The 26,206-nt window shown below is 43.1% G+C and overlaps 1 protein-coding gene across 12 annotated transcripts in view; it reads right to left on the bottom strand.

The window, feature by feature from the left end:
- samd11 (sterile alpha motif domain containing 11) overlaps positions 1–26,206 on the bottom strand; it is a 318,649-nt gene that overhangs the window by 109,196 nt on the left and 183,247 nt on the right. For all 12 annotated transcript variants that reach the window (XM_072586164.1, XM_072586168.1, XM_072586170.1 and 9 more), the window contains one exon: positions 9,510–9,671. In XM_072586164.1, coding sequence (XP_072442265.1) covers positions 9,510–9,671 — 162 coding nt within the window. The remainder of the gene's footprint in view (positions 1–9,509; positions 9,672–26,206) is intronic.

The raw sequence follows: 26,206 nt of genomic DNA, 5'->3' as shown, positions 1-26,206 counted from the left end.
CTGTGAGTGGAATTCTAATGTGCCTGTCAGAGGGAGCTGGTGTAGCAATACCTGCTCTCTAACGTCTGTAATGATGCCTGACCAAACGTGGTCGCATCATGGAATCCCTACAGTGTGGAAAGAGGCCATTCAGCTGTACTAACCCTCCAAGGAGCACCCCACACAGACCCCTACCCAATCCCTGTGACTACCATAGCCAATTCACCTCACCTGCACATCTTTGGACAGGGGGAGGAAACCGGAGCAAACTCAGACTCACACACATACAACCCAGGTCCCTGGTGCTATGAGGCAGTAGTGCTAAACACTGAGCCACCATGCCACCTAACTGTTGCCATGCAAAAAATCTTTTTACTACCTAAAAACAGTACCTCCTCTGTAGATACACTACATTGGTGTGTCCTCTACAACTAATAACTAACTGGCTAGCCCATGACAAAGCAAAGACAAAGGAGCATCGAGGACCAAGCTGTGGGAAGATGGTGGTGTGGTGGTAATGTTCCTGGATGAGCTAATGTTCTGAGGGGAAGTGTTCGAATCCCACCATCCAGACAGTGATATTTAAATTCATTTTTTAAAAAATGCAAAACAAAAAAAAAATAGTTTAATGGTGACCACAATCAATTATTGTAAAAACTCATCCAGTTCTCTAATGCCTTTTAGGGTAGGAAATCTGCCATTCTTACCTGGTCTGGCCTGCATGTGATTCCAGACCCACAGCATTATGTGGTTAATGTTTAACTACTCTCTGGGCAATTAGGGATGGGCAAATTAAACAAAAACCTCAGAAATGTGTGGTAGAGGTGGCAAATACCACAAGGGATAAGGAGTAACCATCTGGGAAAATGAATTTCGCTATTTCACCTAATCCCTTCCCTGACTTTCAGTGACTGTGTTCAATTGACGACTCTCTTCACTAAATCTCCAACCAGGAAATAATCTATAAAAGCATGCATTTATACAGGGTGTGACGATGTTGCTCCTTTAATAAGGTGATGCTGTCCTTGGCTTTTGTTTTCCAGAGAGGTCATAAAAGACACAGACTCCGAAAACATTAGCTCATCCAGGAACATTACCACCACACCACTCGGGCCAATTTGTTTATAACCAACAGATACTGCCTCGTGCAGAAGGCTTTCAAGTCTTACAAAAACCGTGTGAAATGAAAGGGGAGTGGTCAGTTCTCCCAGCTCAGCTTTTCTCTGGTTTGGTTTGGTTTTAGCTGTAGTGTGGAAAAAAGCCACTGGACCCAAAGAAGCAGGTCCAGCCTGGTATTTTCTCTCTGACTTCTCTCCTGTAAGACTATGTTTGATTTTACCTTTTGTGCCAAGGGCTGTTTATGAGGGTTGTTGCAAGTATTGGGAATAGCATCATTAAGTTGGCATAATCTGTTGGGTTTTTGTACAGGTTAAGTTATTCTGTATTCTGTTCTCTTTTGTTTGTGTTTCATTTGGTAATCTTGTAAACAAATTCTGTTTTGTTTAAAACTAAGGTGACTTTGACCAGCCCCATCCCTCCTGGAATATCCACCTTACACCTGTTTAAAACAACTAGCAAAGTTAGGGTCTGGGCTACCTTCTTGAAATGTTTTGAGGGGGTCTGACCTGGTCCATAACAACTAGGCAAAAGTGAGGACTGGAGATCAGAGTCAAGATTAGAGTGGTGCTGGAAAAGCACAGCAGGTCAGGCAGCATCCGAGGAGCAGGAGAATCAACGTTTTGGGCAAAAGCCCTTCTTCAGGAATGAGGCTAGGAGCCTCAGGGGTGGAGAGATAAATGGGAGGGGGGTGGGGCTGGGGGGAAGGTAGCTGAGAGTGCGATAGGTGGATGGAGGTGGGGTAAAGGTGATAGGTTGGAGAGGGTGGAGCAGATCAGTGGGAAGGAAGATTGACATAACAACCGCCAGTAAGACAATAAAACTTTCCAGGTACAAAAACAAAAATTGATGGAAAAGCTCAGCAGTCTGGCAGCATCAGCGGGGTTCTAAGGAACGGTCACTGGATCCAAAAATTAGCTCTGATTTCTCTCCACAGAGGCTACCAGACCTGCTGAGCTTTTCCAGCAATGTGGGAGTCTGAGGAATGGTCACTGGACCCGAAACGTTAACTCCGATTTGTCTTCACAGGTGCTGCCAGACCTGCTGAGCTTTTCCAGCAATTTCTGTTTTTGTTTCTGATTTCCAGCATCTGCAGTTCTTTCGGTTTCTATTAAAAACTTTCCAGGTGCTTCGCAGGACCATTTTTGAACAAATTCTGTTGACTCTGTGTCAAATCGTATTTGACACTGAGTCAAGTCTCAAAGAAATGTCAGGTGACAATGATAATTGTCCAAAGAGGTCAATTTTAAAAAGCCTCTTAAAAGGACAAAGTAGAGAGGTTTTGGGAGAGGATTCTGGAGACTAAGGTTAAGAGGAAGGCATGGCCACCAGTGGTGAAGTGATTAAAATTGGGGATGTTCGATAGCCCAAAAGGGAAAGAATGCAGATTTCTTTTGAAGAGTTATGGGGCTGGAGAAGATTAAGGAGACAAGGAGAGAGAGTAAAGCCAGACAGGGATGTGAACATAAGAGTGAGAATTTTAAAATCAAAGCATTGTTAGACAGCGAGTCAACATAGATCAACAAGAGAGATACACAATTTTTTTTTAAATTGTAAGGCTTTGGAATCATAATGACAGACTCATGGGGATTTGGGGATGGCGATATAAGAACACATATATAAAGGAAATCTCGAAAAGGTTTGAAGAACTGGGTAATCAGAATGCAAATCCAAAAACATTATGACATCCACTGACTATAAATTAGGTGTTGGAAGAAGTTACAGATAACATGTGTTTATCTGCAAGGAATCAACCTCAGGGTTTGAGTTCTCCCACAAGAAGAACAGACAAATAAAATCAAACACACAAGTGAAGCTGACTGCTGTCAGGGACCTGCTTGCCACCGGCTAAAATGTAGCTCAAGTAAGCACCAGGGAACAGGGGTGCCTGTTCTACTGGCTACAGTCCAACAAAAGCTAAACAAGAAGAAAAAAAGGGTAGAAATATACTGAAGGCTTTCTGTCCTCACTTAAAACCGGGATAACACAGGATCGCCGTCTTCAGCACGTACTCACATATTGACGTATAAATTGCTCCCTAAGCAATGCTATACTTCAGAAACCTTCTGCTCAGCCTGGAATGTTACCCACTGTGTTGCAGAGGCCAGTCTGGGCCTTAGATGTGGCTGCTTTGGGGAACGAGTGGAATGTCAAAGGAGGGAAGCAGCCACGAGCTAAAGGAAGTAGCAGTCTCAGAGCCACGGGGGGCCAGAACCAATAGACTGCGAGATAGGAATTCCAAACATGGGTGTAGGATTTCTCTTGGCCACAATTCAGTGTAACTCGGTTCTTTATACATGGCTGATGAGTTTTGCTACACATCGTTGCCCCCTTCCTCTGTCCCACCTTCACTCCTTCCCAGTGGAAGAGTTCAATAAAGCCTAGAGCTAAGAATCTAGTCCATTATTAGGCTTTCTATAGTCTGAAGGCCATCTTGAATGCAACATTGTAATGTTAACTGCAAAAATCAAGCCTCTTATTCCCTTCCAATGCAGACAAGCTGGTGGGGAAAAATGCCTTGACCAGAGCTCTAAAACTGATGGGATCCCATTAACCACCTGGTCTTCCTGATAATCTGTTCCATTGTCTTCAATTGTTCTCTCCTAGGTATGACTCCCCCAAACCTGCCAACCTTCCTCATGCACACCACGGTCACCTAAAAAGGACATGTTCTCCAGCTGACTATCTTTTTTTGTGATAGCTTGATAGAACCAAGCCATTTTCCAGGCCATTTCAGTGGCTAGTTCAAAGTCAACCACATTGCAATGGGTCTGTAGTCCCATGTCAGATCAGCAGACTTTCTCTTCTAAAGGGCACCAGTGAACTCGGGTTGGTTTATAATTTAGACCAGCATATTTTAAAAAATCCAGATTTATTTAGTTCAGTGAAATTAGATTCCCTCAGCTGATGTGTGGGATTGGAATTCATGTCTCTATTACATGAGTCCAACCCGATGGGTTACTGGTCCAGTAATATTATCACTGTGGCACTACTTGCTCTTAAATGGTTTGACACTGCTGACGTCTGGAGAATGACTCAATGAAAGGAGTCCAAAGACCAAAATTAAGATGGGGAGTGAATTTCCCTTGAGCAGGTACACAGGAACACCACTTGCAAGATCCCCTCCAAGTCACCTGACCATCCCCTCTTGGAAAGAAAACGCCGTTCTTTCTTGTCTCTGGGTCTAAATCCTGGAATTCCCTCCCTAACAACATTGTGGGTCTACCTACAGCACATGCAGCAGTTCAAGAGGACAGCTCATCCTCACTTTCTTCAGGGACAACAAGGGATGGGGCAATAAATGCTGGTCCAGTCGGCGATATCCACATTCAGTGAGCGAATGTTGAAAAAATATCAAACATTTTGACAAATGCATCTTGCAACATGGCCAGAAAACATTTCAAAACCAGCCTAGCCCAAGTAGTTCACAAGGATGGATGGAAAGATGCCACATGGAAGACGGTACTATTGACTAAGTATAAAGTTTGTGATACCCATTGTTCCGGGTGAAATTAAAATCAGGAAAACTGATAAACAGTGGCTGAATTTACACTCTCATCTGAAGTCAAAATGACCAACTGTGACTTCACCCTGCATGATTATCTAATTAGCATGTTACTTAAACTGTTCGAAAGTGAATTTGGGGACTACACTGATCCATGAAAACATCATGACCTTGTTGCCAGGGTCAAGCAATGAGAGATACAGCTAAATAGAATGAGAGATCAGAGAAACAAAGAACAAAACGCAGAAAAGAAAGGTTGTTAGTCAGAAAGAGTTGAGGATTGAGGTTTGAGGTAGAATTAGAGAGAGAAATGTAAATACAGCAGGAAAATCTGAGGAGATGGTTGAAATTCACCTTCTTACACAAAACAAGTGCTAAATAACAGGACAGCACAGTGACTCAGTGGTTAGTACTGCTGCCTCACAGTGCTAGGAACTCAGGTTCAATTGCAGCCTTGGATGACTGTCTGCGTGGATTTTGCACATTCTCCTGTCTGTGTGGGTTTCCTCCAGGTGCTCCAGTTTCCTCCCACAATCTAAAGATGTGCAGCTTAGGTGAATTGGCCATGCTAAATTGCCATAGTGCTTGGTGTATTAGTAAAGGATAGGGGAATGGGTCTGGATAGGTTACTCTTCAGAGGGTTGATGTGGACTTGTTGGGGCGAAGGGCCTGTTTCCATATTGTAGGGAATCTAATCAGTCATTCATCACACTTTACTAGTGTAGAAAAGAAGGATTATCTGTGACCATCTCTTTTATGTCCCTATCAAAGTTGATCCCCACAGTGAGAATGTGAGTCAGCAGACTCTGAAAGTGAGAATTACAGAAAATGAAGGGTCAGAGATAACAAAATACCGGAGAAAAGAGAAAGCATTTTCTGTGCTCCAACTGACAGGCAATCAAAATGGCCTACTTTGGGCCTTTAAGGCCTTTGGCAAAATACCCAGAGTAATGGACAGGTAGGGGAGTGAAAGGGAGATGGTTAGGCAAGGAAAAAGTTTAGAAAAGGAGGAAAGAATGAGAGGGAAAAGAAGCAGAATCAAAGTCAACCACAATGATGAGAGAGGGAAACAAGGGGTTAGCAGCAGGAGACACATAGAAATCACTACCAGACAAGAGCCACAAACCTATTTTTATTTTTGATCACAAGGCATGAACTGGTGATGGCTGAACTCTGTTATAGATACGGCTTTGACATGCGCATTTCTTGAGCTGTAAGTTGTCTATGAATGTAATCACAACTAACAACAGACACATTTGTACTGTATATCCTAACACTGACATTGTATTTGAGAGTTGAAAGGGGTGAGAGGAAGCAGTTGGAGATAAGATGTTATATTGTGCTCTGCGTATGTGTCGAATGAATCACAGAATCCCTGCAGTGTGGAAGCAAGCCATCTGGCCCATCAAGCCCACACTGACAGTCCAAACAGCATCGCCCCATCCCTGTAACCCTGCATTTCCCATGGCTAATCCACTTGGCAGGCACATCCCTGGACAATTTTCCATCATCAATCCACCTAACCTGCACATCTTTGGACTGTGGAAAGAAAGCAGAGCACCCGGAGGAAACCCGTGCAGACACAGGGAGAATGTGCAAACTCCAAACAGTCACTTGAGGGTTGAATTGAACCTCGGTCCCTGGCACTGTGAGGCAGCAGTACTAACCACTGAGCTTTGGTGGTGTTGAAAAGAAATCAATTTCTTTCAGCCGCTCTGCTTTCTGATCACAAGCTGACACCAACTGTTACAGATACTACCCAGAGGCTCAATTCTTCACCTCTTCCGTCTACATGACAATACCTGCAAGCCATTCACTCAGGCAAGGGATAGATGAGTGCAGCTCCAACAACACTCAAGAAGCTCCATCACCTAGAAAGACAAGGGCAGCAGATGCATGAGGACCCCACTGCCTGCAGGTTTCTCTGACCATCCTGCCTTGGAAATGTATTGTCCTTCCTTCAGTGTTTCTACATCAACGTCCTGGAACTCTCTCCCTAACAGGTAGATGTGTGTGTGTGTGTGTGTGTACCACATTGTCTGCAACAGTTCAAGAAGGCAGCTCAGCTCACCACCAGCTTCTTAAGGGAAATTTAGGCTTATCTAGTGAGGGCCACATCCTATGAAAGAATAAACAGGACCTGTCCTGTTGTCATTGTCCTCACCCACAATGCACTACAGCCGCAGTGTGAGACTGCCTAGCGATGGATACCAGGTCAACCAGAACCTTCTCAATTAAATACAAGAGTATAATATCAGAGTAAGGAGGAGGGGTTTCCTCCTCAAGTCTATTGGTGACTTCTAATCTAAGGGTTTAATAATCCTGGAGACGGATATTACTCAATATGGAGAGAGTGAGTATGAGAATTTGATTAACTTCACTTGCCTCTGCCCTATCTGGTTACACAAGCTGTAAACCTCAATGAACAACAGACCTCTGACAAGACAAGAAAAAACTTAAAAAATAAGGGAGCCAGATATCAGATCACAGCTCTCACCTAATAAACAGGTCTCACCTCGTGGTCTCACCTTGTTGACCAACGTAGCTTGTATTTCTGCACATTTCAGAAAGAAAATCCCCAGAAAACAGAAATGTTTCTTTAATATACTGCCACTGCCTCAGACAGGGTTTTAATAATATAATTTTCAGCTCTGACAGTAGCACTGACAAATGACATCCTATTTCACTGGCACTAAGGCACATTATGTTAGACCATTCCCAGATTTCAGATGGGCTAAGGACAGAGGGACAAACCGACTTTGCCAGAACAACAAAAAATAGCCTTCATTCAGACTCACTGATCAAGAAAGTGGAATGGGAGAACAGAAAAGGTTCCACACAATTCTTTCATCCGTTCAAATTCCTGATCAGGTCATAATCCTACAGATTGAACTCGAAGCACCTAAGAAATAAATATCACTGTTGAACATATAAATTGTACCGATAATCAGGAGATCAGTGCGCAGAGAGAAATCTGTACTAGGAGAGGTAGGTTTGTAATATGTTGCATAAAATAAGGAATATGAAAACTGTCTGCATTTTGTGTCTATTATAGACACAGACACTCTTAGACAGGATTAATAAGATCCTTTTTGTCTAACCTAATGACATGCTGCAAATTCATAAGTCACTGCAAACTTTCCCAGGGGCTGTTCCAATAGCCTAACTGAGGTGCAAGAGCCGTCTTTTAAAAACACAAATCATATATTCAGGCAAGATGCAGTCAAGCCATTCAAAGTGCACAAAGAATAGAGGCCTCATTATCCAGGTTAGTAGCCCTTTGTTGTGTTCAACTGTACCCACCTTGAATTGTTCACTTTAATCAGCCTGTCTAATTATAGCTGATGTTCTTTTAATGATGATACAATCATGCTAGGAAGCCTGACTGGTTTATTCATGCATATTAAGAGGAAGCAGTGCTACAACATTGAATTTTTAAAGTAGCAACAGGACATTTGGCCCAACTAGTCTCTGGTGTTTATGCTCCACTTGACACTCCTATCATACCTCTTCATCTAAGCTTATTAACACAATGGTCTGTTCTTTTCTCCCTCCTGTCAACTTCATTAAATCTATATTAATCACCTGAACTCCTCCACGTGGCAACAAGTTCCACATCCTAACCAGACTCTGGGTAAAGATATTTCTCTGGGTGAAGACATAGCCCTTAGTCACAGCTATTTGATGTTGATGACACCAGTTCAGGTGTCTCCAGCAAATGGAAACATTTTCTCCATCAATCCGGTCAGATTCCTTCATAATATTAATGGTCACCCCTTCACCTGGTCTTCTACAGAAAGAAAAAGCAAGGCCCCAACCAGTTCATCTTTCATGAGAAGTAGGAGCTCTGAATACCAGTGTCATTCTTGTAAATCACTTTCATACACTCTCTAATGTCCTCAAATTCCTTCCTTTGACTGGAGGTTATGATGTGGAGTACCATTGTTGGACTGGGGTAGACAAAGTTAAAAATCACACAACACCAGGTTATAGTCCAACAGGTTTATTTGGAAGCACTAGCTTTCGGAGCGCTGCTCCTTCATCAGGTAGCTAGTGGGCCAGGATACATAGGACACAGAATTTATAAGTAAAAGATCAAAGTGTCATACAACTAATGCACTGTATTAGACAAACCAAGGTGGCTGTTAAGTCTTTAATCACTTAGAGTGGGGTTGCAGGTTCCAACTGATTAATATGTAAATCCCAGAATTTCTTTCAAGTCACCGCCCAAGATAACTTAAGGTTTTATCAGTTCTTAAAAAAAGATGACATCTCAACTCAGATAATGCATTAAAGCTGTGGGGTTAGACTCTGACTGTATCCCAACCTGGAGTCAGATTGGTTTTATTTCCAAAGTAAGAATTTATAAAATGTCACATTGACTGCTCAGACTCCAGGTTGGGATACAGACATAGTCAAACCTCACACCTTTAATGCATTATCTGAGCTGAGATGTCACCTTTTTTAAGGACTGATAAAACCTTAAGTTATCTTGGGCATGGACTTGAAAGAAATTCTGGGATTACATATTAATCAATCAAAACCTGCATCCCCATTTTCAGTGATTAAAGACTTAACAGCAGTCTAGGTTTGTCTAATACAGTGCATAAGTTGTATGACACTTTGATCTTTTACTTATAAATTCTGTATCCTATGTATCCTGGCCCACTAGCTACCTGATGAAGGAGCAGCGCTCTGAAAGCTTGTACTTCCAAATAATCCTGCTGAATTATAAAGTGGTGTTGTGTGATTTTTAACTGGAGATTAGATTTGTGCACAGCTTTTTGTTTTAGCTAAGTCTTAACCAGTGAAATGACGGAGTTGAAGTCAGACATTAAAATATGGTGAGCAGTTTGCTATTGTGCCGAAATCTGGCCTCAGGTCAGTAATGCAGTGCACTGCCCCTTACCTCCATGAGTTGGGACTCCCATACTGTTGGCGAGTTGATACAGACGTTGCTGTTGCTCTTCATACGTCCCATGCTCATTCAACGCGGACATCATTCGCCTGTAGTGTTCTTCAGGTGTCATCTGCATAATCTGATCCTCAATCAAGGGAGTGTGACACTTTTCTTGATGAAGAGGAAGACAAAAAGACAGAATATTTTGAGGATTTTTGCAAAAACATGCCTGAATTGGATAAATACGACATAGGGTTTTTGTCTTGCGACCCTTTCTACATTTGCATTGATCAAGCAGTGTCTTGGTTACTTTTGTTTTCAAATCCCTTCACATCCTTGCCCCTTTGTAATTTCCTCCAACCACACAAAATTTCTACATTGTCTGGACTCCTCAAATTCTGGTTTGTGTCATTCCTAATTATAGCTGCCTCACCATTAGCATATACCATCCATTCCTTATGCCCCAAGCTCTAGCCTTCCCTCCCACTACACCTTGTCCCCTTTCTATCTCGCTACTTCCTTTGAGGGACTGCCTTTGGCACAAAGGGCGGCACTGTGGCTTAATGGGTAGCACTGCTGCCTCACAGTACCAGAGTTTGATCCCAGCCTCGGGCGACTGTCCGTATGGAGTTTGCACATTCTCCCCATGTCTGCATTGGTTTCCTCTGGGTGCTCTGGTTTCCTCCCACAGCCCAAAGATGTGCAGGTTAGGGTGGATTGGCCATGCTAAATTGCCCATTGTGTGCAGGGATGTGTAGGTTAGGTGCATTAGTCAGGGGTAAATATAGGGTAATGGGTTACTCTTTGGAGGGTCGGTGTGGACTTGTTGGGCCCAAGGGCTGTTTCAACACTGTGGGTGGGGAATCTAAGAAAACCTAGTACTTTGACCAAGCCGCTGGTCATCTGACCTAATATTTCCTTACCCAACCCCATGTCACACTTTGTTTTGAAATATTCCTGTGAAATACTTTTTGGGATCTCCCATTGTAGTAACGATGCCAAATAAATAAGGTTATTTGCTGTGGGTGTTGGTAGCAAGAGGAGATGAGGAGAAATTCTTTCTGCAGTGTGTCATGATGTTTGAAATCCGAATGTGCGAGAAAGCTGGGGAAAGCAGACTTCAAGTTTCAGAAAGGAATTGGACACGCACTTGGATTTGCCAGTTTCTGAGGAAAGAGCAGCAAATGGGGGAATGCATTGGACAGCTCCCCTGGAGAGGTGGCATTGACATGACAAGTCGAATGGCCACCTTTACTGTTGTTAAATCTTTTGATTCTACAATTTTGAGCATTGAGGCATCACCTCTTGGTGAACCTAAGCCTCGAATCATGATGGGAGCCAAAGAAACGATGACTTTTTTCACACTGTTCTGTCGGGGTTAGCTCAGGTTAATAGCTGATGCATCTATGACTATTTCCACATGGAGTTCCTGCACTTTACATTCAAAACCTTACTGTACAAGCGACCTGGGCGGTGTATTCCACAGCAGAGAAATGTGGGCCAGATCAATGCAACAGTGATGACAACACTAAACTGGAGGTAGAAAATCCATGGGGTTGATCATCTCAGTTTAGCACAGGATTTCATAGACTTAGACAAAATGATTGCGTGTGAAGTTTTAACAAAACCATTAACGCATTTAACCCTCCATCAAGGATTTCTGTTGCTCACGTGGATTGTTAATGTCAATATTTATCGGCCATCCCTAGTTTCTCTTTTCAGGGAGAGGTAATGGTGCACATACCTTTCTTTCATCTACAGGAATGAGGGTATGGATGGGAGGACCAGGATTTATTGCCCACATTCAATTAAGAGCCAAGGTCATTGCTGTGGGTCTGCAGTTACATGTAGTCCCTAAAGGACATTAGTGACCAGATGGGTTTTTCCCCGATAATTAATTAATTCACAGTCATTATTAGACTCTTAGATCCAAAGTTTGTTTATTCAATTCAGATTCCATTATCTGCTATTGAAGGATTTGAACCCAAGTCCATCGAACATTACCAGGGTGTTTGGATTAGGAGTCCAGTCATAATACCACGAGGCCATCATATCGCCTTGAATCACTACATAATCCCACAACCTGGGCTCCTTCGTGTCTCACTTGGTTAAACACTGCAGGGGGAGTTATTTTCTAAATCCCTCTGGATTTCAGCCTTATCTCCATGTTTAGGAGGATCCAAGCGGTCTGGATGAATGTTGATTGCATTGTTCCTGATTGTCAGAATGAATTGAGAGTCGGTCTAATACTGCACCCACTAAAGCAACCAGCAAATCTGAGCAGCACTGCCGACACTCTCACTGTCCTGCAACACGCTTGGGTCCAGTCTAGCCAATTATTTCCCAGCCAGCTTCATCCTCATCATCTGACCTCCTGCCCTTAAGGTGGTGACGTTGCTGGGATAGACAATCACGAAGGGTGTCAGCATGAGACAACTGCACTAGAGCATGCTGGTAGCTATTCAGTCAAGAAGGCACCACAGACTGCCCAATCCAATTTGCACTCAGCTGCGGGGGGAAGGTGGGGGAATGGGAGCAAGAGGCTAAGGTGGCAGCATCTCTTATGAACAAAAGCAGCAGGACCATAGTCAGAATCATTGGCGACCTTTAAGCGGCATTTGGATAGGTACATGGATGGGTGCTTAATCTAGGTTAGAAGTTCGGCACAACATCGTGGGCCGAAGGGCCTGTTCTGTGCTGTATTGTTCTATGTTCTATGTTCTATGTTCTATGACCCTAGCTGATAGCTTCCTCCTTCCTAGCTCAGGTACTGCCAGCATCAAATCGGTGATGTTGGCTGAGATCAGCTAACTTGAGGATGCACAGAAATCCAAATCCCAGCACTGACTTTATTCTGTGAACGAGGAGAGTCCAATGGAGGGCAGAAGGTTTAATGCCTCACTGAAGAAAAACAACTCGTCAGCTCAACAGAATTTTCTTTGCCCCAGGCCATTGGTGACGTCAGTTTTTAAGACTTTAACTCCTTCTGCATTGGCAATCCACATTTGACTTTTAATTAGCAGTGTGACAAGATCTGAAACCTTGCCTCTCAGTGGAGCAACACTGTCTCCGTGCTCTAAGGTAGACAACAGACATTTTATGGGAAACGTAGACTTGAAACTTATGCAGCTGAATGTTGCAGTCAGAATAATTAAATGAAAGAGATCTAGGACCTTGTGTTATTCACAGGAACACTCGTTATCTACAATCCAATTATTCAGCGGCCCAATTAGCTGTTATAAGTTTGCACAAGGCAGCATCTCTTTACAGTTTCCATTTCATCGAGTGACAAACCCAAAATCCGTCCCCCTTAATATCAGAACAAGCTTCGATCTTTCATGGTGTATGTCTAAGGGCTTAAAGTGGTTTCTTGTGATTTGGGATCTCTGGTTAGGAATGTAGGAATACTTTCAGGCAATTAGTCACCTCCTTGTAAATCCGAACTGATCTCAACTCATGAAGGAACTTTTATACCCTTCACCTTCCATTCCACAGAGATAGCTGAATTGGAGACAGCTGGATCAGAGATAGTGGGGTTGGAGGTAGTGGGATTGGAGATAGTGGGATTGGAGGTAGTGGGATTTGAGGTAGCTGGATCGGAGGTAACAGGATTGAAGGTAGCGGGATCAGAGGTAATGGGATTTGAGGTAGTGGTATTGGAGATAACGGGATGGAAGGTAGTGGGATTGGAGGCAGCGGGATTGGAGGCAGCGGGATTCAAGGTAGTGGGATTGGAGATGGCTGGATCAGAGGTAGCTGGATTGGAGGTAGTGGGATTGGAGGTAGCAGGATTTGAGGCAGTGGATCAGGTCTGCAGTGCACTGGAAACTATGCCTTGGGTTGTATCTGAAGGAGGAATTGATTGATGGCTCAATGCCAAATGAATTTATAGATTTGTCAGTTTTTTCACCAGTTCAGCATTTCCTTTTGAATCATCAATGGAACAGTGAGGGCAGGTTGAATCACATTCAGGTTCTGGATCAGGGATTTGGAAGGCTATCAATGGGGTGCAGGCTAAAACTAACTAGAAGTAAATCAAACTAGATCCCTGGATGTACAGCCAATGGATTAAATTATAAATCATAAGGGAGCAGTAGTAAATCTCTAAAGGCACCAATGGAGCCAAGTGTGGAGTTTTCCACACAGTTCTAGACAGTATACTACATTAAACAACAAACCAAAAGAACTGCAGATGCTGACAATCACTCCTTCAAAGGGTCACTGGACCCAAATATTATCTCTGCTTTCTCTCAACAAATACTGCCAAACCTGCTGAGGTTCTCCAGGGATTCCTGTTTTTGTAGCATACTACAGTATCCAGGAATGGGGGCAGTGCAGAAAGAGAAAAAAAAAATCATAGAATAGAATCCCTACAGTATGGAAGCAGGCCATTCAGCCCATCAGGTCCACACAGACCCTCCAACAGCATCCCACGCCTTTCCCTATAGCCCTGGATTTCCAAAGGCCAATCCTCCTAACCTGCAACACTTTTGGATTGTGGGAGGAAACTAGAGCACTCAGAGAAAACACACGCAGACACAGGAAGAATGTGCAAACTCCACACAGACAGACAATCACCCGAGGCTGGATTGAAACTGTGGATTAGTGGTGCTAGAAAAGTACAGCAGTTCAGGCAGCATCCGAGATGCTGCCTGAACTGCGGTGCTTCTCCAGCACCACTAATCCAAAATCTGATTTCCAGCATCTGCAGTCATCGTTTTTACCACGAGGCTGGAATCAAACCTGGGTCCCTGGTGCTGTGAGGCAGCAGTGCTAACCACTGAGACACTGTGCTGCCCAGACATTGGTACCCAGTTTAAGGTACTGCACTATGAGGAGAGGTTGAACAGTTTGGGATTTCATAACCCAGAGAAGAGAATTGTGGTGAGCAGAGATCATTTACATATTTTAATTAGAATAGATAAATTGAACACTTATAGTATCTTCAAAATTGTCATAAATTCTGGAAAGAAACAAGAGATTCAAGGGGATTTGCAAACAGACTGTTCAGATGAAGGGGAAAACAGTGATTCAATGAGAATTCGCTGAAGGCCCAGGATAATTCTCTGGACATATGGCTTCAATTCTCATCCTGGGAGCTGAGGGAGTTTTAAGTTCAATGAATAAACCTGGAGTGTCAATCAAATCACAGTTATGGTCCAACCATCGACAGTTGTAAAACCCATCTGGTTCAATAAAGTTCTTTCACCAAGAAAACTGGTCTGATCTACACGTGATTCCAGACCAAGAGCAGTTGGGTTGACTCTCAAATGCCCTCAGAATGGTCTAGCTTCAAAATCCCAAACTGTTTGTAGAACATAGAATATAGGACAATACAGGCTCTTCGGTCTTCGACGTTGTGCTGATCTTTTAGCCTACTGTAAGATCAGATTAACCTACATACCTTTGTTGTACAATCTTCCATGTGCCTATTTAATAGTTGCTTAAATGTTCCTAATGTATCTGACTCCAACTACCACTGCTGATAGTGCATTCCACGCATCTACCACGCTCTGTGTAAAGAACTGACCTCTGACATCTCTCCATAACCTTCTTTCAATCACCTTAAAATTATGGCCCCTCATGACAGACATAGCACAGATACATTAAACTGGCTACCAATATTTTTATCTCCTTCTGCACTGCCTCCTGTTCACTAGGATAACCCCTAGTGTACTGCGGCTCAAGACACTTAGTTCAAAAGCGATTAGGGATTGGTGATGATTACGTCCATTGAAAGAATAAAGAAAGTAAACTAGACAGATCATGTGGTTTGAAGAGTCTGGATTTACAAATACCACACCCTCCTGCTGAGGTGGTCTTCTGAGAGCCAGCACAAAACAACAATAAGAGTCAAGGGGAAATTTCTCTGCTGGGCAGAAAACATCAAAACTCCAAAATTACAATGAATCAATATACAAGGGAGTGATCACTCTCATCCCCTGACCACACGTAGATTTTAATAAGCACAGTGGAAAGCTTGTCTCGTATAATCTCTACAGTGTAGAAGCAGGCCACTCAGCCCATTGAATGCAAACTGACCCTCCAAAGAACAGTCCACCTCCTTCCCTATCTTATGGGCAATTTAGCATGACCAATCTACCTAGCCTGCACTTTAGATTAGATTAGATTAGATTCCCTACAGTGTGGAAACAGGCCCTTCAGCCCAACCAGTCCACACTGACCCTCTGAAGAGTGACCCACCCAGACCCATTCTTCTACATTTACCCCTTCACCTAACACTACGGGCAACTTAGCGTGGCCAATTCACCTAACCTGCACATTTTTGGACTGTGAGAGGAAATCGGAGCACCCAGAGGAAACCCATGCAGACACGGGGAGAATATACAATCTCCACACAGACAGTCACCCGAGGCTGGAATCGAACCTGGGATCCTGGTGCTGTGAGGTAGCAGTGCTAACCACTGAGCCATCACACTACCCTCAGCATGATCTCATCATAGCTTACAGTGATACAGGCTACTGTCCAATTCTGGTCAAAGTTACATGATCAGTAATGGGTCACATTTCAGATTACAGGGTATAGTGGATCACTTATCGAAGTGTTTCTTGATCAGTGCTCAACGAGAACATCTGGTAATGCTCAGGAATAATTAGACAGCTTCATTCTTGAACTATATCTCAACTTCTCAGTGAATGTACATGTACATGGATCTACATTTGTATCATGAGTCTATCTCCTATGTACAGGGCATTGCTGGAGTAGATATGCAAGACCATCATTTAGGCATTCTCAATTATCTGCCACTTCCCACAGGGGAGGGAGCTCTCTTCCATTTGAGAGGATAATAGAGGCTCCATTAGTACAGGATCTTTAAACATAATCAGTTCTGCAAGCTCATTCTCCCCTCCTCTGAGCGTTTCGAAAGCTTTGTTATTAAGCTAAATTAAGTCAAAAGATTTTCATGAGTTAAAATGCTGAAACTAGCACAAGAGCTGAATAATCTGACTACAGCAATCAGAACATGGGCTGATACTGTATCGATATACAGGACAGCCATTGGAAGACTCAAACCCATTCATTCACATGCTTATCAAAATTATCACAAACTCTCTGACTGCACCCAAACAAATTGCAGCATCAGTCAGGGATGGAGTTAGCATAGAGTCCACTCAAGCTCTTTTGCCTCTGCTAGGTCACAGAGTCATACAGCATAGAAACTGACCCTTCAGTCCAACCGGCTGTGTCGACCAGACATCCCAATCTGACTTTGTCCCATTTGCCGGCACTTGGCCCTTATCTCTCTAAACCCTCCTATTCATATACCTATCCAGATGCCTTTTAAATGCTGTAATTATACCAGCCTCCACCACTTCCTCTGGCAGCTCATTCCATATATGCGTGAAAAGGTCACCTCTCGGGTCCTTTTCAAATCTTTCCCTCTCACCTCAAACCTGTGCCCTGTCATTTTGGACTCATCCACCTTCGAAAAAGACCTTGCCTATCCACCCAATCCATGCCCTTCATAATTTTATAAGCCTCTATAATGTCACCCCATAACCTCCGACGCTCCAGGGTAAAAAAAAAACAACCTATTCAGGCTCTTCCTATAACTCAAACTCTCCAGTCCCAGCAACTTCTTGTGAATCCAATAAAAGGGTGACCAGAGTTGTACGCAGTATTCCAAAAGTGGCCTCACCAATGTCCTGTACCGCTGCAATATGACAGCCCAACTTCTATAATCAATGTTCTAGCCAATGAAAGGAAGTGTGCCAAAAGCCTTCTTCACCACCTTGTCTACCTGTGACTCCACTTCCAAGGAACTATGCATCTGCACTCCTGGGTTTCTTTGTTCAGCAACACTGACCAAGGGCCCTACTATTAACTGAATAGGTCCTGCTCTGATTTGCCAAACTAAAATGCAACACCTCACATTTACCTAAATTAAACTCCATCTGCCAGTCCTCAGCCCATTGGCCCACCTGATCAACATCCCATCGTACTCTGAGATAATCTTCTTCACAGCCCTCTACCATTACAACCCTATTATTCTTATAGATGCCCAAGGTCTCCTTACATATTTGTTTCGCAATTTTCTGCTGACTATTGGGGGGGGGGGGGGGGCTATAATACAATCCCAACAAGGTGATCATCTATTTCTTATTTCACTGTTCCACTCATATAACTTCACTGGACAATGTCCCAGGAATATCCTCCAAATTACAGTCGTAATGTTGTCCCTAACCAAATACCCTATTTCTCTTCCTTGCTAACCTCCTTTTCTATCCTTCCTGTAGCATCTATACCCTAGAACATTAAGCTGCTAGTCCTGTTCATCCCTGAGCCACCCATATAGTCCTAGTGTCCTACAGCAGAGACAGGCCCTTTGGCCCAAACTGGTCCATGCGACCAAAATGTCCATCCACACTAACCCCATTTCCCTGCACTTGGCCTATATCCTTCTAATCTTTTCCTATCCATGTATTTGTCCAAATGCCTTTTAAATGTTGTTAATGTACCCACCTCAACCAGTTCCGCTGGCAGCTCATTCCATATGCATACCAACCCCTGGGTAAAAAAGTTGCCCCTCAGATTCCCTTTTATTCTTTCCCTACTAACCTTAAACTGATGCCCTCTAGTCCTCAATTCCCCAACCCTGGGAAAAAGACTAAGTGCATTCACCCATGCCTCTCATGATCTTACAGACTTCTATAAAATCCCCCCTCAGTCTCCTAAGCTCTAAAGAAAAATGTCCTAGCTTGTCCAACCCCTCCCTGTAACTCAGACCATTGAGTCCTGGCAACATCCTTGTAAATTTCTTCTGCACTCTTTGCAGTTTAATATCAGCCTTGCCTCACTTACATAACAAGTTTTTTTTGTTGGTTTGATTATTTTAACAACAAAAAGATGAACTCATTAGTTCATAGAATCATTGAATCCCTATGGTGTGGAGGAAGGCCATTCGGCCCATCAAGTTCACACAGACTGTCTAAAGAGCATCCTAGCCAGACCCACTCTTCCATCCTATCCCTCTAGCCTGCTAATCCAGTTAGCCTGCACATCCCTGGACATGATGGGCATGGCCAATCCTCCTAACCTGCACATTGTTGGACTGTGGGAGGAAACTGGAACACCCAAGGAAACCCACACAGATACTGGAAAATGTGCAAACTCCACACAGACAGTCACCCGAGGCTGGAATCAAACTGGCATACACTTGAGGACTTGACCAGAGGTGCAACTTGGCAAGGACAGAAATCATACTTCTGTGTTCAGACCAGATACAAAGACATGTTGGTTGAGAAAACTAGGAGAGATTACCCTGATGGGACATAGGTGAGAAAGCAGGCACAACACACTGAAGACAATTGCATACATATTCCCATCAAATGAAGCCCTGCACCACATGGTCTCCAAGTAAGACGCCTTCAATGTACATTGGTCCTATCAAACCCTGATTGCCTGCTGTTTGATTTCCAGCTTTCTCCTCTCTACTGAGATCTTGAGTTAAAACAGTCAATGTCACAAACTGATGGCATCCCACACCATTTTGTACCACTGGCATCCCATACTTATCACAATGTTTAAAAGATATTTGGATAAGTACATGAATAGGAAAGGTTTGGAGGGATATGGGCCAAGCGCAGGCAGGTGGGACTAGTTTACTTTGGGATTACATTCGGCATGGACTGGTTAGACTCAAGGGTCTGTTTCAGTGCTTTATGGCTGTATGAGCTGGGCAGTATTCCCCTCTGAAATTCATGCAAAAACGTTGCTGGAGAGAAACAGCACTGTTGCAAGATTTAAATAACATTGGCAAACATTCAAATGGCAAGGTTGGAAATCTTCGGCAAATATTACAGGAGGCCCTATTCAGAGAATAGAATCCCTACGGTGCAGAAAGAGGCCATTCGACCCATCAAGTCTGCACTGACCCTCCAAAGTGCATTCCACCCAGTTTGAAGTCAAAACGTACATTTTCTTAAGAGAAACAAACAATGGCGTGTTTTTTACATTCGCTATACCATTTCCAGAAAGGCAGCCAGCCCTTGACAATATTTGCAGCTTTCAAGTGGACACACAATGGCTGCAGTCTCAAAGTAACGAGCATATTCCACAAGCAGGGTTTGAGATTTTGAAGTACTCAGCCAGTGATGGTGCCAGCTCATGTCGTTTCCGTGCCTGCTTTTGTCATTCCGCTGAAATACTGTCCCTGATCCTCTCAAATCTAAGTCACCCAGGTGTGAAAGCCCTCACAATCAACCCTGCTCAGATCAGATACCAGTATCTGTCCCATCTTACCCCTCTCTCATTAATTACAGGCTCTGCCATTTTCCACCTTAATCCATGCTTGAAGACAGCACTTTCAAAATATTACCCATCAAAGGGAAGCTTAGATGAGCAGCTCCTAACTGTTGCTTACAGACATAATTCCATAGCACAGCAGCTCCATGGCAACTTCATACTATTTCTGATTGTGAGAAAGATTAACTTGGAACTAAAATGATCTGAACGTTTGCACACTTGCAGTTAAAATATGTTCCAGTAATGAGCAATCGCAGATTCTGAAACTTTAATGATTGAAACCAGCGTAGAGATGTTGACAAAAGAAAGAACTTGCATTTATATAGCACCTATTCACAACCGAAATGCTTTCAGGTCAATCAAATTCTGAAGTTACATGACTGAAACTAGTGTATACATGTTAATGAAAGAAATTATCTGCACTTATATAGTGACCTATTTGCAATCTCAATGCTTTAGGACCAGTCAGCTTTTGGAATTGCATTGTTGAAGTTACATGGTTCACTAATGCCCTTAAGGAAAGGAATCTGCCATCCTTACCTGGTCTGGCCTACATGTGACTCCAGACCCACAGCAATGTGGTTGACTCTTAACCATCCCCCTAGGCAATTCAGAATGGGCAATAAATGTTGGCCCAGCCAGTGATGCCCACATCCCATGAGTGAATAAAGAAACCTAGTATATGGATGTTAATGACAGAAAGAGCTTGCATTTATATAGTGCCCTAATCACGATGTCTTTGCTTTCGGGTGAATCAAACATGATTGAGGTAAACATGGCAGCCAAACTCAGCAGGCTCCCACAAACATCAATGAGATAATTACCAAATAATGTCTTATTTAAGCACTGATGGTAGAGAGATAAATACCAGTTGGAAGAAAACTCTTTCACTCATCTGCAAATAGTACCTTGGGTCTTTTACGTTCACCCAAGGGGGCAGAGGGGGTTTAAATTTAATATCTACACCCACACCCTCAGACCTCAGCGTTAGCCATGATTAAGTACTCGAGTGTTTTAAAATAAGTTGGGACTTCACTCAGTAACGTGCCAGGCAATACTGACACTTCAAAGCACTGAGCTGAAATTCCTCTGTTATTTTGGTGATCGTATTAACCACTTTACCTTAAACAGCTTAAATACTTTTGTCAGAAACGCAGAGGGAGGAATTTCAGATGAACTTTCCACACGGTGGCAAATAAGCATCTGTTAGACCGTGAGATATAGGAGCAAAAGAAGGCCATTCAGCCCATCCAGTCTGCTGCATCATTCAATGAGATCCTGGCTGGTCTGATAACCCTCTTTCCTGCCTTTTTTCCCTATAACTCTCGACTCCCTCATGAATGAAAAATCTGACAATCTCAGTCTTGATTATATTTAATGGCACAACCTCTATAACCCTCTGCAGTAAAGAACTCTACAGATTCACAACACTCTGAGTGAAGAAATTCCTCCTCATCTCTGGTTTAAATGTGTGGCCCATCTCATTGGATAACAACAGCGCTGATGATCTCAGAATTTCTACAAGTAATACATGCAGCTTCTCATCTGTATTTAAATGTTTGTCCATTAGTATTAAGGTCATACAAAATCGAAACAGATCCTTCGGTCCGATCAGTCCATGCCGACCATAATCCCAATCTAAACTAGCCCCACCTGCCTGCTCCTGACCCATATCCCTCCAAACATTTCTTAGTCATGTATTATCCAAATGTCTTTTAAACATTGTAATTGTACCCATATCCACCAGTTCCTCAGGACGTTCATTCCACACGCGAACCACCCTCTGTGTACAAAAGTTGCCCCTTGTGCTTTTTTTAAATCTCTCTCCTCTCACCTTAAAAATATACCCCCTAGTCTAGAAATCCCACATCTTAGGGAAATTCTTTAATTTGACATGGAAGTGTCATAACTTGTCGACATCACACCCAGTGGTTACTTGCCTCATGCTGTCCAATCAGGAAACAAGAATTGTCTGTGGTTGCATAGATATTTGTAACCCACATAATCTCATCTACCTCGCCAAAGTGGGAGATATGATATCAAAACGCAGCAGCTTATGACCTCAATGGAAAAGGGTTCTCACGAAAATAAAACTACTCCTGACTTGACAAGAATCCAAGATGATTAATAGGTGCTGGCTGCGCCCCAACATTCACCGACTTGTCACTCCAACCAAATATCGTAAAATCTGTCTCCTTCATCCTACCAGAACAATTTTTCAAGGCTATGTGTACTCCAAAGCAAAACATTCACATTCAACTTCCCTTTGATCACTGCTCTACCTGAATGTTAAGAAAAAAGTTTCTTGCAACATTGGGAGATGGAAAACTGAGGCCAGGATAAAATTGAAGTGAATTAATATTTCCTGATCGACATGTTCAGCAATGTTATTCCAAAGGTCTGGAACAGGTATAACTTGAACCTAGGCCTCCCAGCCAGAAGGTATGGACACTACTACCATGCCACAAGACCCTTACCATTAGCTAATGTAGATGGTGTTTTCATAAATCGATTTAGAGATGTTATGACACACTGCTGGACTGGGTGAGACTTGAATCGAGGCCGGGTACAAACAATGACTGCAGATGCTGAAAACCAAATACTGGATTAGTGGTGCTGGAAGAGCACAGCAGTTCAGGCAGCATCCAACGAGCAGCGAAATCGACGTTTCGGGCAAAAGCCCTTCATCAGGAATAAAGGCAGTGAGCCTGAAGCGTGGAGAGATAAGCTAGAGGAGGGTGGGGGTGGGGAGAATCGAGGCCGCCTAGCCCAGAGGTACAGACACTGTGCCATGAAGTGAGATTATCTACTCAGTTAAAAGCCTAGTCCACCAGTCAAGGACATTATGCTTAATCTGTACTCTTAACGCCATACATTTATCTTTGTACCAGACCCTTCTCCATAACTCAGCGCAGTTTGACAAATTCAAATGGCAAAAAGAGTGCAGAGGTTGTGTTTGAAGAGTGAGGGCTATGGGGAAAGGAAAGAGAGGAAATGTTGCAGTGTAAGCTATGAGTTGGAATGCAATTCCTGAAAGGGTGCTGGCTGAAGTTTCAATATTTCTAAAGAGAGCTGGAAATTGAATTGAACTGAAAAGGAAATTACAGGTGTGTGGAGCGAGTGTGGCAGAATGGAACGAAATTGATAGCGCTTTCATCGAACTAGCAGGGCTTGATGGGCCAAATCACTTCCGGCTGTGCTGCATAGTATAAGGATTCTAATAGCCAAACACATTATTCCCATTACACCACTACCACTCAAATGGATAGTATAACAGCATCTGTGCGATACTGAAGTGTCACCTTTTGTATGGAATCAATGTTGGACTAACCCTGAGGGTGTAATTAAAAGCCACACTAATCCTCGAGCTATTGATGTAGTGTCGCAGACAAATAGGCACTGAACAATCACCAACAAACCACCTCAAAATTTGTGGCCACTGAGTGGGCAGGGGAGAGCATCCAGCACCCTTGAAAGCATTATCCAGAGTGATTCATGCTTTCAGCACAGGGGCAGGGAAACGATGAGGCAAAAATACTTACTACCAAAAAGTGGATCCAACAACATCACTACAATAAAAGCCAGAACACAACTGCATGTATTTCACAACTATTCTTCTCTCCTCAATTCTCCCCTGTCCATACCTAAAGGCACAACTTCCTTGCTGAAGGAGTAGGTTGTATATTCCAGTGACCGCCTGGTATCTGCTTTAGGCTCAGTAAACACTATTCAATCATGAGAGATCATAAACGAGCATCAAACACCACGCAAACATTTAACCACAAGGGTCACTTGCTAATAATTAGATGCATGACCCTTGGCCAGGTTTCCTCTCCCTATCTCGGTGGGAGTGGGGGGGGGGGGGGGGGGGGGGGTACGGTAGCTGTTGGGGTGTTTACTAATGATCCTTGCCTGGCCTCTTCTGCTTTGTTAATAAGCCTTGTTGGTCTACCACAGATTGCAACACAACAACTTCCTTGTGAACTGGACAACATGCTTAGTTGCCACAGAAATCTGCCAATACCCTCCATGATGAATATACCTTTCATACACTGAATGTCAGACTTTATACACAAGGTACACAAAATCTGAACTCACCTCCAACACGTATGCCAGAGTTCCAGTTTTCTGACCCAGAGACACCCAAAGAACTTACAAAGTAAACATAGTAGTCAAGCAAATACTGATCTTGCAAAACTTCCGAAACACATCAATTATTTGGCCTCTTATTGATCGCAGAAATTTCTAAGAAAACTTATGCACAAGCAGTAACTTGAGACAGAGTGAACCATGATAATGTCAAACTTTGTAACCATGCTTCTGACTTCACTCCATCCATGAGGAATGCCACAGGATGTAACCAAGAGTCCAACTTCTTGCACATCACCAATCAAATCTGTGGGATTGCATGTTAAGCCAGGCCTAGAATAGACAAACTTTTCACATTAACTCAAAGACCTTGCTGGTTTGGTAAAATAGACAGTGAAGATCCCTTGTAAAAAGCAATTGCCTGAAATGATTTATGCCACTGCAATTATTTTTCACAAATTTCTGGAAACATTTTTCTTTCTAATGCAGATGAATAATTAGTGGTATATCATTAATAAGATAACACATTCATTAGGAAGATTCTAAAAATCCATCTAACTTCATGGAAAGTTTCCCATTGACTTAGAAATTCTTCAGAATTTCAGACAGATTCTGATAAGGGCCCTCATATGACATTAGGAAAGAAAATTAGAGCATTGAGAATGAGGAGGGGAATGAGAGTGGGGGAATACTTTGGCATGGATTGAGAGATTCATGTAAAGAAAATACAAGAGTAGGAATAAATGGAGAGCCACACAATGGCTCAGTGATTAGCACTGCTGCCTCACAGTGCCAGGGACCCGGGTTCAATTCCAGTCTCGATCATCTGTCTGTGTGGATATTGCATGTTCTCCCTGTCTCTGCATGGGTTTACTCCCACAGTCCAAAGATATGCAGGCTAGATGGATTGGCTGTGTTCAATTGCCCAATGTATTTAGGGATGTGTAGGTTAGGTGGATTAGCCATGGGGAATGTAGAGTTACAGGCATAGAATAGAAGCTGTGTCTGGATGAGATGCCATTCAGAGGGTCAGTATGGACTTAATGGGCCGAATGGTCTGCTTCCACACTGCAGTTTTCAAGTTGGCAGGCTGGGGTACTATAAGGATCAATGTTGAAACTCAGCTATTCATGATCTATCCACGAATTGAATGTGGGAACGAAATGTAATATTTCCAGGTTTGTCGATGACATTAAACTCAGCGTGAGTGTGATTTGCAAGGAGGATGCAAAGATGCTTCAAGGGGATTTGGCGAGGCAAAGTGAAATTTGGCAGATGGATTATGATATGGAGAAAGGTGCGGTTATCCACTTTGGGAGAAAAAAAGCATAAAAGCACATCTTAAACGGTGAGAAACATTGAATTTCAGAGGGCCTAGTTCATAAGTCACTGAAATTAAACATACAGGTACATCAAGCCATTGAGAAGGTTAAATGATCTGTTGGCCTTTATTACAAAAGGATTTCAGTATAGAAATAAAGGTGTCTTACTGCAATTACACCCAGCCTTGGTGAGACCACACCTGCTGCAGCTTTGATCGCCTTACCTATAGCAAGATATACTCATCATAGAGGGTGTACAATGAACGTTCACCAAACTAATCCCCGGGATGGGGAAAGAAGAAATAGACAGGGCCTTCACTCTCTAGACTTTAGAAAAATGAGAGGGGGTCTCATTCCCAGATTACAGAATTCTTGTAGAGATTGACAAAAGTACAGGGAAGATGTTTCCCATTGCTGGGGGTTTCTAGAACGAGGAGAGATGCTGTGAGGATGGGGGGAATAGCCATTTATTATCAGCGATGAGGAGGAACCACTTCACTCAGAGTGTGGAAAATCTTTGAAATTCTCTTCCCCAGAGGGCTTAGGAAGCTCAGTCTTTGTGTGTATGACATTATACAAGTCAAAACCATTGGGGTAGTGCAGTAAATGGATTTGCAGGTAGAAGATGAGTCAAAATCTCATTGAAGGGCAGAGTGGATGCGAAAGGCTTCACCTGCTTCTATTCCTTATATTGTGTCCCAGAGTATGTAACCTATAGTTTTCAATTTGTCTTGCATCCATGTGTACTGAAGCAGTAAAAGCCTGCAAAACAGAGTGTGTGGGATGAGGCACCTGATGAGTCAGGTCTAGAACCTCTTGTGGCTTTGGAACTCATGAGTAAAGCGGTCCTGAGGTCACCTTACCTCAAACCCCCACCTCACCCCCTCAGTAATTTTGCATGCATCAAATATTCTGCCTTCGCTGTTTTGTTCCTATTATTAAATTTCACAACGCTGCCACTTTGAACATCAGCTCTGCTTTCAGGCTGGGTCTCTCTCTCTGAGTTACTCCATCATCCTGCCAATACC

Source organism: Chiloscyllium punctatum, chromosome 16 (genome assembly GCF_047496795.1).
Source record: "Chiloscyllium punctatum isolate Juve2018m chromosome 16, sChiPun1.3, whole genome shotgun sequence".
Lineage (NCBI taxonomy): Eukaryota > Metazoa > Chordata > Chondrichthyes > Orectolobiformes > Hemiscylliidae > Chiloscyllium > Chiloscyllium punctatum.
This window is presented reverse-complemented; position numbering and strand designations above follow the sequence as displayed.